We start from the raw sequence: 15,189 nt of genomic DNA, 5'->3' as shown, positions 1-15,189 counted from the left end.
TTGGGTGGGGTCTTCAAACGCTGTGCAATGACGCTGGTTAGGGGATAGAAGCGTATGTGTAGAAGCACGGGCGTAAAGAAGGGGTCCGCTAGGACTGCCCACACATCAAAGGGCACGTGAGCAGCAATATACCCTCCTCGAATGCAATCAGGGAGCCACATCAGCGGAAGACAAATTGACAATGCTTAAAAAACAGGGAGAAAATGCATAAATAAATAGAAAAATAAATAAGTTGGAGTTTCTACAAATAAAAAGCAAAGGAACTATTAATAGGATTTAAGGCAGTGAGGCTCTTTTAATTATGACATTTTTATCTTATCAATAATAATAATAATATTGTATGGGTGTACTCGGATGACATAATGGTCTATTACGCTAGCCCAGGGTTTTTTAAACTCACATTTTGTCCATGATTTTTACCGTGACCCAGGCAACACAAACAATGCATCAAAACGAAACACAAAACCAAAAATACTTAATTAATGATAATAAATGGTTGCAATTTGGTCCCACTGTGGTTTACAAGATTTAACGTAAAGCCTCCAGACGGGGGCCCCTTCTTTACGCCCGTGCTTCTACACATACGCTTCTATCCCCTAACCAGACGGGGGCAAACTTGGCTAAGTTCCTTTCGTGTTTATGTGCCCACCACTGCTGAGATCTGGGTTTAAAAATCAGTGGCTCGTCTGGCATGCAATGCTATTTACATGATATTACAAGATGTAATGTAAAGCCTCCACACGGGGCCTAAATGGCCAAGTTCATTTCGTGTTTACAAAGTTACTATTTGTACTCACGCTGGCAGCCTTCAGGGTCATCAGCACTCAGGCCAAAGTAGCCAGACTTGCACCTGTCACAGCGAGGGCCTTCAACATTCCTCTTACAGCGGCACTGGCCGGCGATCATGCCCACAGAGGGGTCGTCGTGCCCATCGCACATACCACCGTTCAGAGAGCCGTCTTGGTCACAGTCACAAGCTGAAGAACAGAAAACAGAAACATATGCAATATATTTAACACTATATGGCCAAAAGTATGTAGACATTCCTTTTAAGTACTGAGTTGTAGTGTTTTAGTGTTTTAGACACATCCATAGGTAAAAGCATATAAAATCTATTTTATCAAACAAGGTATTTGCTTCCAATTAAGTGACAACAGTTTGGTTTGGGCCTATTTCTGTTCCAGCCTTACTGTGTACCTGTACACAAAGCCAGGTCCATAAAGACATGGTTCATAAGTTTGGAGTCTTTTCCATAAGTTTGACCCCTTATCAGACCCCTTTTGGAATGAATTTAACATCAATGCCTGATCTCATCAAAGATATTTGAACTTAATAGGCATAAATTACCACAACGATGCTCTACAAGTGTGTGGAACGCCTTCACATAAAATTTAAAGCTGTGATAAATACAAGGAGGGTGGAGGAGGGGGTTAGAAGAACTATTATTCCAGCATATGGTTTTAAAATGGCATATCCAACAAGCTCGTGGCCGTGTGTCCACATCTGACCTGGGATGGCCAAATATTTGCAATATTTGCACAGCTGCCCATGGGGCGCTGTTGGCTGGATATATTTTTGGTTGGTGGACTATTCTCAGTCCAGCAGTGACAGTGAGGTGTTTAAAAACTCAATCAGTGCTGCTGTGTCTGATCCACACATACCAGCACAACACACACTAACATACCACCACCATGTCAGTGTCACTGCAGTGCTGAGAATGATCCACCACCCAAATAATACCTGCTCTGTAGTGGTCCTGTGGGGGTCCTGACCATTGAAGAACAGCATGAAAGAGAGATAACAAAGCATGCAGAGAAACAGAGGGACTACAGTCAGTAATTGTAGAACTACAAAGTGCTTCTATATGGTAAGTGGAGCTGATAAAATGGAGAGTGAGTGTAGAAACAAGGAGGTGGTTTTAATGTTATGGCTGATCGGTGTATATATTCTATGTTATAACAATGGGTAGCACTGTCGCCTCCTGGTAAGAAGGTCCTGGGTTCGATTCCTATCTGTGTGGAGTTTGCATGTGCTCCCTGTGTCTGTGTGGGTTTTCTCCAAGAGCTCCGGTTTCCTCCCACAGTCCATAGACGTGCAAGTCACCTCCTTGCTACTGAAACAGCCACCCGTGCTGCTGTCACATATTGAATGAGGTGTGGTAACTGGATATATCCAAACTTAGACAATGCAAAAGCATTATACACTGTACTGTATACATTACATAAACATTTTGAGTCACACCTACCAACACAAACCCGAGGGTCTCGGATGTCTCTGGTCGGATCTTTGTAGAAGAAGGGTTTGCAGGTTTCACAGTTACGTCCCATGGTGTTGTGAAGACAGTCATCACACACGCCTCCGCTGACGTTCCCCGTGGACAGATACACCGCCATGTCAAAGTGACACTTGTTGGAATGACCGTTACAGTTGCACTCTGGGAGAAAAAAAAGTTTTGAAAAAAAATTCAGGCTTTTCTTACAGGGTTTTAACCAGGGGTGCCCTATACGTCGATCGCGATCTACCAGTTGATCGCACAGTGCATGCCATTTCTGATTGAGGAGAACGAAGCTGACCTATGCAATGAGTGCAATGCGGATCAGCACTGTGTATGGAGAGACACACCCTGACAGCACTCTTTTTTCGTCTCTGTGAAGGCGCCGTCAATCAGCCAGCAGAGGTCATAATTGCATTAGATATGAGAGAGACCCTATCCGGATTTTTTATTTCCCACCGCTATCTGAACAACAAACCAATCGTTGTTCATGTGGCCGCTCAGCCCAGCCGGCAAGCAGGGCTGACACTCGATACGATGTATTCGAGATCCCAGCTCTGGTTCCAGCCTGTGTTTTTACCGCTGCGCCACCTGAGCTGCGGAAATAATTAAGTCTAAATAGCTTTTTTAGCAAATGATGAGGCTAACCTTGTTAAACAGTAGATCGTGATGACCTGTCGACTGAAATAGTAGATCTCATGCCACGAAATTGTGGGCATACCTGGTTTAAACACGCAACTAATCTGAAAGTAATGTTTTAATAAAAAGCTTTAGTTACTCTTGCAGGCATTAGAGTTGCGACCCTCAGCTGGTTTCCATGGCAGATCCTTGTAGAAATCATCACACTGCTCACAGTTCAACCCTTTGGTATTGTGCTTGCACACACACCTTCCATGCACCTGCAACACACACACACAAAGTAAAAGTATTAAGCATTTTTTCTTTTTTTTTTAGCAACAAATCTATAAAAACAAAGCACTAATTTCTGCTTCTGTTCCAATTCCACTTTTATTCTCACCGTGCCCTCGATGTCGTGCGCTACGCCTTCGATGGGGGCACACTCAGAAGCGTGGCCGTAGCAGAAGCAGTTGCCCCTGACAACCAGCTCATACATGGCGTAGTAGTACTTCTCTTTGATCTCCAGCCGCGAATCCAGCAGGTTATCACCGAGAGTGTGTAGCTTTGTGAAGTTCACTCGCAAGTTGGTGATTCTCAGCTGGTCTGTCGATTTGAAACAGATCAGGAATTTGTGACACTTTTCTGAGAAACCAAGAAAACTACGAGGGATCTTCAAAAAGTTTCCACAATTTTATAATATATATATTGTTGGAAATGGTGAGGGCGGGTGAAGTAGTAATTGGCCGTGTCTGAGAGAGAGTCCGGATTTAGTGGCATCTGATTTCCACCTTTTTGGACGCTCAAAGAAGCTTCAAGGGGAAGAAGATTTTCATGTGATGATGATGTGGAAGCAGCAGTGAATCAGTGGCTACACGCTCAACCTAAATATTTTTTGCTGACGGCATTAAAAAGCCAGGAAAATCGAAAGGTGATTGTGTAGAAAAGTGATGCAATTTGTTTTTGAAATTCTTAATAAATAGAGTTTAAAAAAGTGCTAAAACTTTTTTAAGACCTTTAATGTCCAGAATAAGGATTAGAATTAAGCATGGATAACACCTATAAGCCCCGTAAATCCTTTCTCTACTCTTTAACTTACTCTTTAACTGCTGACCTTTTTTTCTAACCAGTCAGGAAAGAAAGAATAAGAATAAGAAAGCACAACAGCAGCAGCAGCACTGCTCATATGTGAGACTGCATAATGGACAGGGAGGATCGGAAAGATTCGAGCACACAATGTGTTATCGCCGCTTCTGTGCACAGCTTGTTTTTCCAGACACGCTCCAAATAGTCAGGGTAAAAGCATGCAATGGCCATCACTCTTCATACTCCCTCCCCCTCTCATATGTAGTGCTATAGGTGTACATATGCTAAAGAACTTATTCTGTTAATCATCAGCTAATGTGTGAGTGTTCACAAAGCAAGCAAGATATACTGTATTATTATACCATATGGTGCATTCATGTATAGACATTAAACAAACAAGAGGGTGCACGAGGGAGTCTAACACAGCTATACACATAATAATAAGGATAAAGGTGGGAAAAAATCAGGAGACAGGCCTGTTCTGTCAGTGCATCTGTGCTGGGTTAGCTGAGCATATCATTCTGTTAACACAGCAAATGCCTGATCCATGGACCCTGACTGATAAAAACAAGCCTCTCTCTCCTTCTTATTTGAAGTTACACTAAAGCAGACCCTGCTTGAGCTTTCTATCAGTAAGCAAAAATGAATCTACTTAAGGTACATTAATAATATTCGAGGGATCTTGTGTCTGACAGACCGAGAGAGCTTATAGTCCGAATTTAATGCCATCTGATTTTCACATTTTTGAATGCTTAAAGAAGCTTTAGGGGGGAGAAGCCTAGCTCCACCCACTAGGCCGGATTTTTTATGCGACCCAGGCAACTCAAACAATGCATCTTAGTCTCTCGGTTTCACTCTGTACAATCTGGTCCCACTTTGGTTTACAAGATGTAACATAAAGCCTCCACAAGGAAGCGATCGTGTTTCTGTGCAAGTTCGTTTCGTGTTTCTGTGCTTTTAAAATTAGTTTATTTAATCATTATTATTTTTCTCTGTGACCCATTATTTTTGGCTCTCGTCCCACCTAAGGCTTGCAACCCACCACTGTATATATACAGGGCATTTGTGTAATTAATAGAATGCCTTTATTTTGTCATTTATACATACACAGGTGTTTGGAAGCTGGGGTCAGAGCACAAGGTCAGCCATTGTACGGCGCCCCTGGAGCAGAGAGGGTCAAGGGCCTTGCTCAAGGCTGCATGGCAGAGCTGGGATTCAAACTCTCAACCTTTCAGTTGGTAGTCCAAAGCTCTATCCACTAGGCTACCACTGTCCCAGTGGTAATTGTGTTACATTATATGGAGATGTAAGCTGTGAATGGACGTGCATGAAGAATTAGATGAAAGAGTATTATATTTGTAACTCTGCTTTAAAACTGAACAGCTGATGATTCCTTCATATTTTATTGTATTTATTTGTAGCTTTTAGTTTAGCAGTGTAAAATCAGCTGTCTGTGACACGACACATGCTAGAGCATTAAATTCTTGCTTAATTCTATAAATTGATAAATAACATTGACTCACTTTGAATGCGAGGACTGTAGGGATCTGCAATTCGAATAGCAGGGTCCAGAACTCGAAAGATCACCTAGATATAAAGGCATCGCAACTGTAAGGTGTCACACAGAAAAGTGCACGTTAAAGAAAGAAACTGTGCCTGAACCATTGGTGTTCTTTTTACCTCTCCCTCAGTGGACGGCTCGATATCTGAATAACGTGTCTCACAGATGAGGTCGTCGACGCTACGCAGCGGGCCCTGAGATACGTCAGGAAAGACCGCCGAACAGTCGTAGGCCAAGTAACGGTACACCTGCCAGGTACGTCCGAAATCTGAAGAGCGCTCGATCACCATGGCTGCGGGACGGAACGTCTGGAAACAGAGAGGGAGAACGTGACAGTGCAGTCGCGATACCGGAGAGGTCGAGGTAGCAATGACTGTTAATCTGTTAATACCTTAAAGGTCATGATGAGGTGAGTGAAGTGAAACTCTGCTTCCAGGTCCAACTGAATGTAAACATCAGACTTTCCTGAGGAGAGAAACGTATTACTCATTTACTTATTTATTAGGACTTTAATGTCATGTTTAACACACTTTGGTTACATTCATGACAGAACAGATAATTACTGGTAAATTTTTTCCCCTTTTAGCTGCTCCCTGCTCTGACTGAGGAGAACGAAGCTAACCCACACGCCCTCCGACACGTGGGCAGCAGCCGTATGCATTTTATCACCTACACTTTCACGAGTGCAATGCGGATCATCACCGTGTACGGAGAGACACACCCTGACAGCACTCTTTTCCCGTCTCTGTGCGGGCGCCATCAATCAGCCAGCAGAGGTCGTAATTGCATTAGTTATGAGAAAGTCTCTATCCGGCTTTAATATCCCACCCCTATCTGAACAACAGGCCAATCGTTGGTCACGTGGCTGCTCAGCCCAGCCGGCAGGCAGAGCTGAGACTCGATACGATGTATTAGAGATCCCAGCTCTGGTGTTCCAGCGTGTGTTTTTACCGCTGCGCCACCTGAGCGGCGGGTCTGAGTATCTTACACATTCAAATCCTACCTACATGAAAAACATCATATGGACAAAAGTATTGGGACACCACTTCTATTTGTTTAATTCACGTGTTTCACTCACAAACATTGCCAACAGGTGTATTAAACCAATTATTTAAAAGTATATGCTTCTAACTTCACAGCCCTGTGCACAAAGCAGGGTCTATAAGGACAACTGGGTTTAAAGAAACTCCAGTGGACTGCACAGACCCCTGACCTCAACCCCACTGTGCAGGTTTGGAATGAACTGGATCATCAACTGAGTTTTTTGACTAACATCAGTGCCCAACTGATCACTGAATAGGCACAAATTCCCAAAGTCTTATTAGAAGCCTTCCCAGAACAGGCTTCAGGCCAGGTGTCCAAAAACATTCGGCCATGTAGTGTACTATCTAAAGACTGGAGACAAGTTTTAAATAGAACTGGTTATGTTACATCCTTTAAGTGCGTATAATATATAATTATAAATCAGAGAGATTCAGTACATGAAATTATAAACCGCTGTTACTCTGTGACAGCCTTTAAATCTCTATATCCTATCATTTACTCCCATAAATCAGTGTAAGTGTGGTGAATAAAAGCTGCAACATGTTACATGTGTCATATTCTATTACAGCATGAGTGCTTTAATCTTAAATGCTATTTCCAGCTGCAGGAGCCTGTTGGCCTGCTGAACTGCATTTAACCTGGCAACAGGAAGGAAAAGGAACCAGAGGAAAGGAGAGGTGGGGTGTAACACAACCTAAAATAAATGAGATAGAGAGGGAGGGACCCGAGTAATGACTTTAGTGTTTAGCTACAGGACAGACCCATTCCAAGTCTGGTATAAAGCTGGTATGACCTTGCACGTGAGGAACAGTGGATTAGTATAGTATATAAACTAGTATATATGAGTATAGTATATAAACTAGTATTAGTATAGTATATAAACTAGTATATATTAGTATAGTATATAAACCCAGATGTATAGCATATAAACCCATAGTATATTATATAAATATAATAGTATAGTATATGAAGTAAATATTATTATAGTATATACATTAGTATATATTAGTATAGTATATAAACCCAGACGTATAGCATATACACGCATAGTATATTATATAAATATAATAGTATAGTATATGAAGTAAATATTATTATAGTATATAAACTTGTATACTGTATATTAGTATAGTATATAAATTAGTATATATTAGTATAGCATATAAACCCATAGTATATTATATAAATATAATAGTATAGTATATGAAGTAAATATTATTATAGTATATAAACTTGTATACTGTATATTAGTATAGTATATAAATTAGTATATATTAGTATAGCATATAAACCCATAGTATATTATATAAATATAATAGTATAGTATATGAAGTAAATATTAGTATAGTATATAAATTAGTATGTATATTAATATAGTATATAAACCCATAGTATATTATATAAATATAATAGTATAGTATATGAAGTAAATATTAGTATAGTATATAAATTAGTATATATTAGTATAGTATATAAAATTAGTATATATTAGTATAGTATATAAACCCAGACATATAGCATATAAACCCATAGTATATTATATAAATATAATAGTATAGTATAGTATATGAAGTACATATTAGTATAGTATATGAATTAGTATATATTAGTATAGTATATAAACCCATAGTATATTATATAAATATAATAGTATAGTATATGAAGTACATATTAGTATAGTATATGAATTAGTATATATTAGTATAGTATATAAACCCATAGTATATTATATAAATATAATAGTATAGTATATGAAGTACATATTAGTATAGTATATAAATTAGTATATATTAGTATAGTATATAAACCCATAGTATATTATATAAATATAATAGTATAGTATATGAAGTACATATTAGTATAGTATATAAATTAGTATATATTAGTATAGTATATAAATTAGTATATATTAGTATAGTATGTAAACCCAGACGTATAGTATATAAACCCATAGTATATTATATAAATATAATAGTATAGTATATGAAGTACATATTAGCATAGTATATAAATTAGTATATATTAGTATAGTATATAAACCCATAGTATATTATATAAATATATTAGTATAGTATATGAAGTAAATATTAGTATAGTATATAAATTAGTATATATTAGTATAGTATATAAACCCATAGCATATTATATAAATTTTATAGTGTAGTATGGTATAGTATAGTATATAAACCCCGTTGTTTTAGAGGCAGTTGTAGCCTAGCAGTTAAGGTACTGGACTAGTAATCAAAAGGTCACTGGTTCAAGTCCCACCACTGCCAGGTTGCTGCTGTTGGGCCCCTGAGCAAGGCCCTTAACCCTCATTTGCTCAAACTGTATAGTGTCACACTACTGTAAGTCGCTTTGGATAAAGGCGTCTGCTAAATGCTGAAAATGTAAATGTATAGGTGTCCGCATAGTTTTTTGTTTCCTTTGCAAGTGAATGCAGTTTTTAATAACGGAGCTGTACATAGAAGCTGCCCTGCTGAGCACCTGTTTCTGTTTTTGGCAAAAAAAAAAAAGTGGCACGAGTTGCTCAGCTGTTCCACTGCTCAGCAACAGCTTGTGGACGGGTTCACACATGCTGGACAAATGTGCCACTGTTCATTAAACAGCATTCCTAATGCAAAAGCCTAGACACCATGGTGATGGTCAGCAAAAATAGCCCCAGTTTCCTGTCAACTCAACTTTCCATGTTCTAATACCGTAACACAGCTCATTGTATTTATACGTCTTGGCTAGATATTAATGAAATCTAATGCTGTGCAACCACTAATATCATTCACTGGTTTTATCAGTGTATTTATCAGTATATGCTTTGTGTGGATCAGGGTCAGGGTGGGTCCAGAGCATACCCTGAGAAAACCGGGAATAAGGATGACATACCAGACTGGAGGTGAGGATTAAACCTGAGACCGTGGAGTTGTGAAGTACAGGCTAGACCAATGCCAGTACATTCATCTTCAGTAACCTAATCCTAATCCTGATTACCCTGGTCAAGGTTGCGGTGAGACTGGAGCCATGAGAAAATGTGCAAGGCAGAAACGCAACCTATAAAGGGCGCTGATATATTGAAGTGCACCACATGCTCAGGTTTTTCCACAGTGGAAATTTCCACAGTGGAAATACACTCTGGACAAAGTGGCAGACTATTTCAGGGCATTACATACAGTCACAGTCACAGTCAGTCCACCCTCTTGTTCTTAGGAGGTAGGAGGATACCCACTGTCCGGCACCCACTATACCATTACCAATAACTGTATCTGAATATGGTGCAGTTGTAGCCTAGTGGATAAGGTACTGTACTAGTAAGCATAGTGCTGCTGGTTCAAAACCCACCACTGCTACTGCTTACCACTGTTGGACCCTTGAGCAGCTAAATGCCAAAAATGTAAATGGTGGCACTATACAGCTGCATGCGTCCTCATAACCTGGGATCAGTTCTGGCCATCTGTCACTGTCTGTGAGGGGTATAGCACACTCTCACAGACAGTGACAGCCCTACTGCTTCCATGGTATGTCCCAAAATTAAAAAGGTGGACTAGCTACTCTATATTGGAACAGGGAGTATGTGGGTGGTACTGACGGGAACCCGTTTACCCACCTGAGGTTGAACCATGCAAGATGAGACTGCTGTACTGAAAATGTCCAGAACTCACTACGGACTTTATTACAGACTGGACTGAATAATGAAGCTCCAATTGTGTACATTATTATTATTATTATTTTGCTAGTTATAAGTTTAACTAGAGGATGAGTCCCTTCTGAGTTTGGTTCCTTTCAAGGTTTTTTCCTTGCCACTGTCGCCCACTGTCGTAATTATCTTCATCAGCAGTGTATCTAGAAACTGGGCGCTGAATTAATGTCTTGGACCTTGCGCCAACGTGTGTCTTACTCCTTTATACTAACTTGACTGCCTGTACATCTTATTTCTCTATTTTTTCTTTGATATGATCTATGAATCCAACTTTATTAATAGATAAAAGTTAAAAGTCGGTGAGATTTAGTCGAGCACCTTAGTAGCTCCTCTTTCTTCCGTCTCATGGTATTAATAGACTGGCCTGAACGTTACTGTTCTAATAATAAACCTCTAGTGTTTTCGGTGTGGATGCCTGCGGAGCAGCTGAGTTTATAGTGTCTAGTGGGGTAGGCACTTCCACTGGCAGCTGGCAGATTTCTTCACAAGTACATCAAATCACTCCACTTTTTTCATTTCGCCTTTCATGCCTTTAAAGCATCTTATAATCTCAACCCACAGGCCTAAAGTCCAAATACAATACTGTTTAATGTTTAGACCTTTAGTAAACGCATGACTGAGCATTTTGATTATCCACATTGATACTGTATGTGCTTAAACATATTTTTACATCAGTCTACACCCACTTCGCTGCCAATAGATACTGGTATGTGGATAGTGGTGCTTTTATTATTCTGGCACTGATGGGAGGAGATAAGATTTAGTTCACGACTAGCAATCCAAGTCCTCCCAAAGAGTCTAAGGGTCTGTCCGAAAACCTACTGAGCTTTCTACATAGACAGCATTTTACGTCATCCAGTGTCATCCGAGAAGATAGACATCTTAAAGTGCTGCCTACTAAGCTGCCTTATTTTTTTTTCCCCCCTTTTTTCTCCCCCTTTAGCACATCCAATTGTTCAATTTGCATCGTGCTTCCTCTCTGTCTACACCGAACCCTGCCCTGACCGAGGAGATCGAAGCTAACCCATATCCCCTCCGAAACATAAGCAGCAGCCAGATGCATTTTTGCCACCCGCACATTGATGAGTTTGGCGTCGCATGCGGAGAGACACACCCTAAGGGCACTCTTCCTCATCTCCTGTGCAGGCGCCTCTAATCAGCCGGCAGAGGTCGTGATCGCATTCTGACAGAGAGAGACCCACATCCGGTTCTTTGTCCAACCCCCCCCCCAACTGAGCAACCGGCCAATCGTTGCTCATACAGCCGCCCAGCCTCGAATCGGTGAAGCAGAGCTGGATTCGATACCACGTACTCAGAATCCAATGGTTGCAGCGTGTCTTTTTACCGCTGCGCCACCTGAGCAGCAGCTGCCTTAGTTCTAAGCGATGATCTGACTGAATGACGAGGGAGCATCCAATGCTTCCTTAGCAGTGAAGGCAAACCCAGCATTCAGTGCCGCACAACTTTTCTCACAAAAAAATTCTAATATGGTGGACGAATGTGACAACTTAACCATTTTTGGTACACGAGGGAGATGTTAGCTGGAATGATAGCGGGTTGTGTCGCCTCATCACATTAGTTTAAATGGCCTGAGGCTAACTGTGTTAGCAATCGAAGTAATCGCTGTCTAAGCAGTGCGCCTAAATAACTCGCCTTATGAGTTTGATGCCTATGTAGGCAGTAGGCAGCGGGGAGCTCACTAGGTTTTCAGACAGACCCCAAGATTAAGGCTCTGAGCAGGTCAGTCAGGACCTTTTCTAGATTGCAGTAAAGTAGCATTAACATTTTTTCCCAACAGAACTATGGAGGCCAACAACCCTGACTATAGGCGAGTGTTCCTCTGGTATCTGCCAACTCCAGATCTGTACATCAGGCTACCACGTGGCTAAGGTTTTGTTAGTTCATTAACAGCGCAGACAGTTGACCAGGACAGGTCTAGCAGGACAGGAATTTGGCACCATATTGAAAAACCACATTAAAACTCAATAAGCTTTTTAAAAACCCATTTTATAAGAATGTATGCTTGGCTGCATGCACCTGTTAGCAAAAAGTAGGCTAGAATACCCGAACCCGCTATTTTGATGTGTATATTTAAGCATGTTCTATTTAGCATACCGTTCTCAGACTGCCACCAGCACTTCTTGCGGTCTGGTCTGAAGGTGGTGATGACGTTCTCAATACGGTGACTGATGATGTTGTACATAGAGTTGTACGGCCGACGTGAATCACAATTGAAACATTTCTTCTCTTCCTACAAGGGGACAAATAGTAAAGATCAAGGGTCAGAATGTTCTATATGGATCACATATGACCAGCAGAGGGGGCAAGGAGGTGCAGATGATTGATCTGTCGATTTCTCTCAAACTGACAATCACTTGAAAGTGTGAATTCGCTCCAGGTGGGAGGTTTACTATTCAGTCAAGGTTGTCACAGTACTGTAAGTCAATGCTGGTCACCGTTAAGGTTTAAGCCCATGTTTTAAGGAAGATATGTCCAACAAGCTCATGATCAGGTGTCCACATAGGTGTTCATCCATAGCACTAATATATATACAAAAATGCTAATGTGCCAATGGCTAAAAGGCAGTTTGGAACAAACCCTGTTTCAAAAACTGTAGGGTTTACCTGCAGGTGACTGACGATGCAGTAGGGTTCTCTTTTAGTAAGGCCACAGGTGGATGAGGCTTTTAGATTCCTCTCTCGACCCACCAGGAGGTCACCAGTTGCTGGATAACAACTTCCATGAGTGCAGCCATGAGGGTGGTCAGGTTCCTGAGCAAGGGTGGTTACCAGGCCTGGATGAAACAGAAAGAAACGGAAAGTTTTAAGCAATGTTAAGCTACACCGACCAGGCATATCATTATGACCACTGACAGGTGAAGTGAATAACACTGATTATCTCTTCATCACGACACCTGTCAGTGGGTAGGATATATTAGGCAGCAAGTAAACAATTTAAGGAAGGATGTAAGGATTTGAGCGCGTTTGACAAGGGCCAAATTGTGATGGCTAGACGACTGGGTGAGAGCATCTCCAAAACTGCAGCTCTTGTGGGGTGTTCCCGGTCTGCAGTGGTCAGTACCTATCAAAAGTGGTCCAAGGAAGGAACAGTGGTAAACCGGAGACAGGGTCATGGGCGGCCAAGGCTCATTGATGCGCGTGGGGAGCGAAGGCACAGACTGAATACACAGTGCATCACAGTTTGTTGCATATGGGGCAGCAAAAGGGGGACCAACACAATATTAGGACGGTGGTCATAATGTTATGCATCATCAGTGTATCTCAAAGTACTAGTTCAGCTTCAAAATATGATCTGCTTTATCGGGTTATGTTTTTATAGTGTGTAGGGATGTCTTACAAGTCAGTAAAGGAAAGTCAAGAGCTCTATTCTGGAGAAATCTGGCAACCCTGAAGGCAAGAAAACCAACATACGCACCATAATAAAATATCAAATAACTTCTGAATCATTTGTTTGAGACATCTACCAAGAGGAAAGAAAATATCCAACATTGTCCAATCCAAACGAAACAAAAGAACATTAACACACACACACACACACACACACACACACTAAAAAAGAAAATGAATATTGGCTACACTATTCTTTATTACATAAAGGACTTTAAAAAGCCTGGGAAAGTTTTGATTGGGGAACTCATGGACACTATCAGTGGAGACATGTCTCCATCTTTCCACCAGACAGCTGTGTTTGTCTGGCACCATACCACCTCTCACACTGCTGCCAGCTTCAAACCTCTACCCACAGGCTGGGCACGTACACAACACTTCCATGCAATCCACACAATCCACAAACCACAAGCTGTAAACTATCGTATACCGCACGTATGTTAGAAATCACACCGGACGGACAGAGATAGATAACAGGTCTCCTCCCTTCTTCCTGTATTAACTCCCAATTGATAGTGCAAATCTAACTACTGAGCAATGGCAACTATGAGTCAGGAAATCCACCTAATCTCTCTGAGAGTGAGAATGAGAGTGGAGCTGAGCGTAGGATTGGGGAAAATACAGGCTTTTATAGAGGAAGCTGGTCAGCTGTCTGCTCCCGTTTCCTCTGGGTAATTCAGCATTAGTGACTAAGAGATAGACCAAGACACTCACAGATATATCACAGATATACACCGACCAGGCATAACACTATGACCACTGACAGGTGAAGTGAAAAACACTGAGTATCTCCTCATCACGGTACCTGTTAGTGCGTGGGATATATCAGCTAGCAAGTAAACATTTTAGAAGCAGGCGTAAGGATTTGAGCGAATGTGACTAGGGCCAAATTGTTATGGCTAGACGACTGGGCATCTCCAAAACTGGAGCTCTTGTGAGGTGTTCCCGATCTGCAGTGGTCCGTAATTATCTATCAAAAGTAGTCCAAAGAAGGAACAGTGGTAAACCGACGACAGGGTCATGGGCGGCCAAGGCTCATTGATGCACGTGGGGAGCGAAGGCTGGCCCGTGTGGTCCGATCCAACAGACGAGCTCCTGTAGCTCAAACTGCTGAAGAAGTTAATGCTGGTTCTGATAGAGAGGTCAGAATACACAGTGCAGACCAGTCAGTTAGAAAGGCGGTCATAATGTTATGCTGATCGGTGTATAAGTTGCATTACATTTCTAGTACAAGTTGCATTACATTGGCGGGTATACAATTACATTTGAGGTATTTAGCAGACGCTTTTGTCTGAAGTGGCTTACAGTACTGTGACAGTATATTATCTAAGCAATTAAGGGTTAAGGGCCTTGCTCAAGGGCCCAAAAGTGGCAACCTGACAGTGGTGGGGCTTGAACTAGCAACCTTTCGATTACTAGTCCACTACCTTAACCGCTAGGCTACATCTGCCCTACTAATTGCTGGCTTGGACTACTCTCAGTACTGCATTGACACTGATATGTTAATAACATG

General features: G+C 41.3%; 1 protein-coding gene across 1 annotated transcript in view; it reads right to left on the bottom strand.

Moving 5' to 3' along the window:
- lamb2 (laminin, beta 2 (laminin S)) overlaps nt 1-15,189 on the bottom strand; it is a 63,095-nt gene that overhangs the window by 27,399 nt on the left and 20,507 nt on the right. The window contains exons 3-11 of the mRNA XM_063014941.1: nt 12,894-13,063; nt 12,385-12,520; nt 5,926-5,999; nt 5,654-5,842; nt 5,497-5,560; nt 3,291-3,493; nt 3,051-3,171; nt 2,246-2,434; nt 798-977 (exon numbers count right to left, since the gene is read on the bottom strand). Of these exons, the coding sequence (XP_062871011.1) occupies nt 798-977; nt 2,246-2,434; nt 3,051-3,171; nt 3,291-3,493; nt 5,497-5,560; nt 5,654-5,842; nt 5,926-5,999; nt 12,385-12,520; nt 12,894-13,063 (1,326 nt within the window). The remainder of the gene's footprint in view (nt 1-797; nt 978-2,245; nt 2,435-3,050; nt 3,172-3,290; nt 3,494-5,496; nt 5,561-5,653; nt 5,843-5,925; nt 6,000-12,384; nt 12,521-12,893; nt 13,064-15,189) is intronic.

The sequence above is a fragment of the Trichomycterus rosablanca genome, chromosome 19 (assembly GCF_030014385.1).
Source record: "Trichomycterus rosablanca isolate fTriRos1 chromosome 19, fTriRos1.hap1, whole genome shotgun sequence".
NCBI lineage: Eukaryota > Metazoa > Chordata > Actinopteri > Siluriformes > Trichomycteridae > Trichomycterus > Trichomycterus rosablanca.
This window is presented reverse-complemented; position numbering and strand designations above follow the sequence as displayed.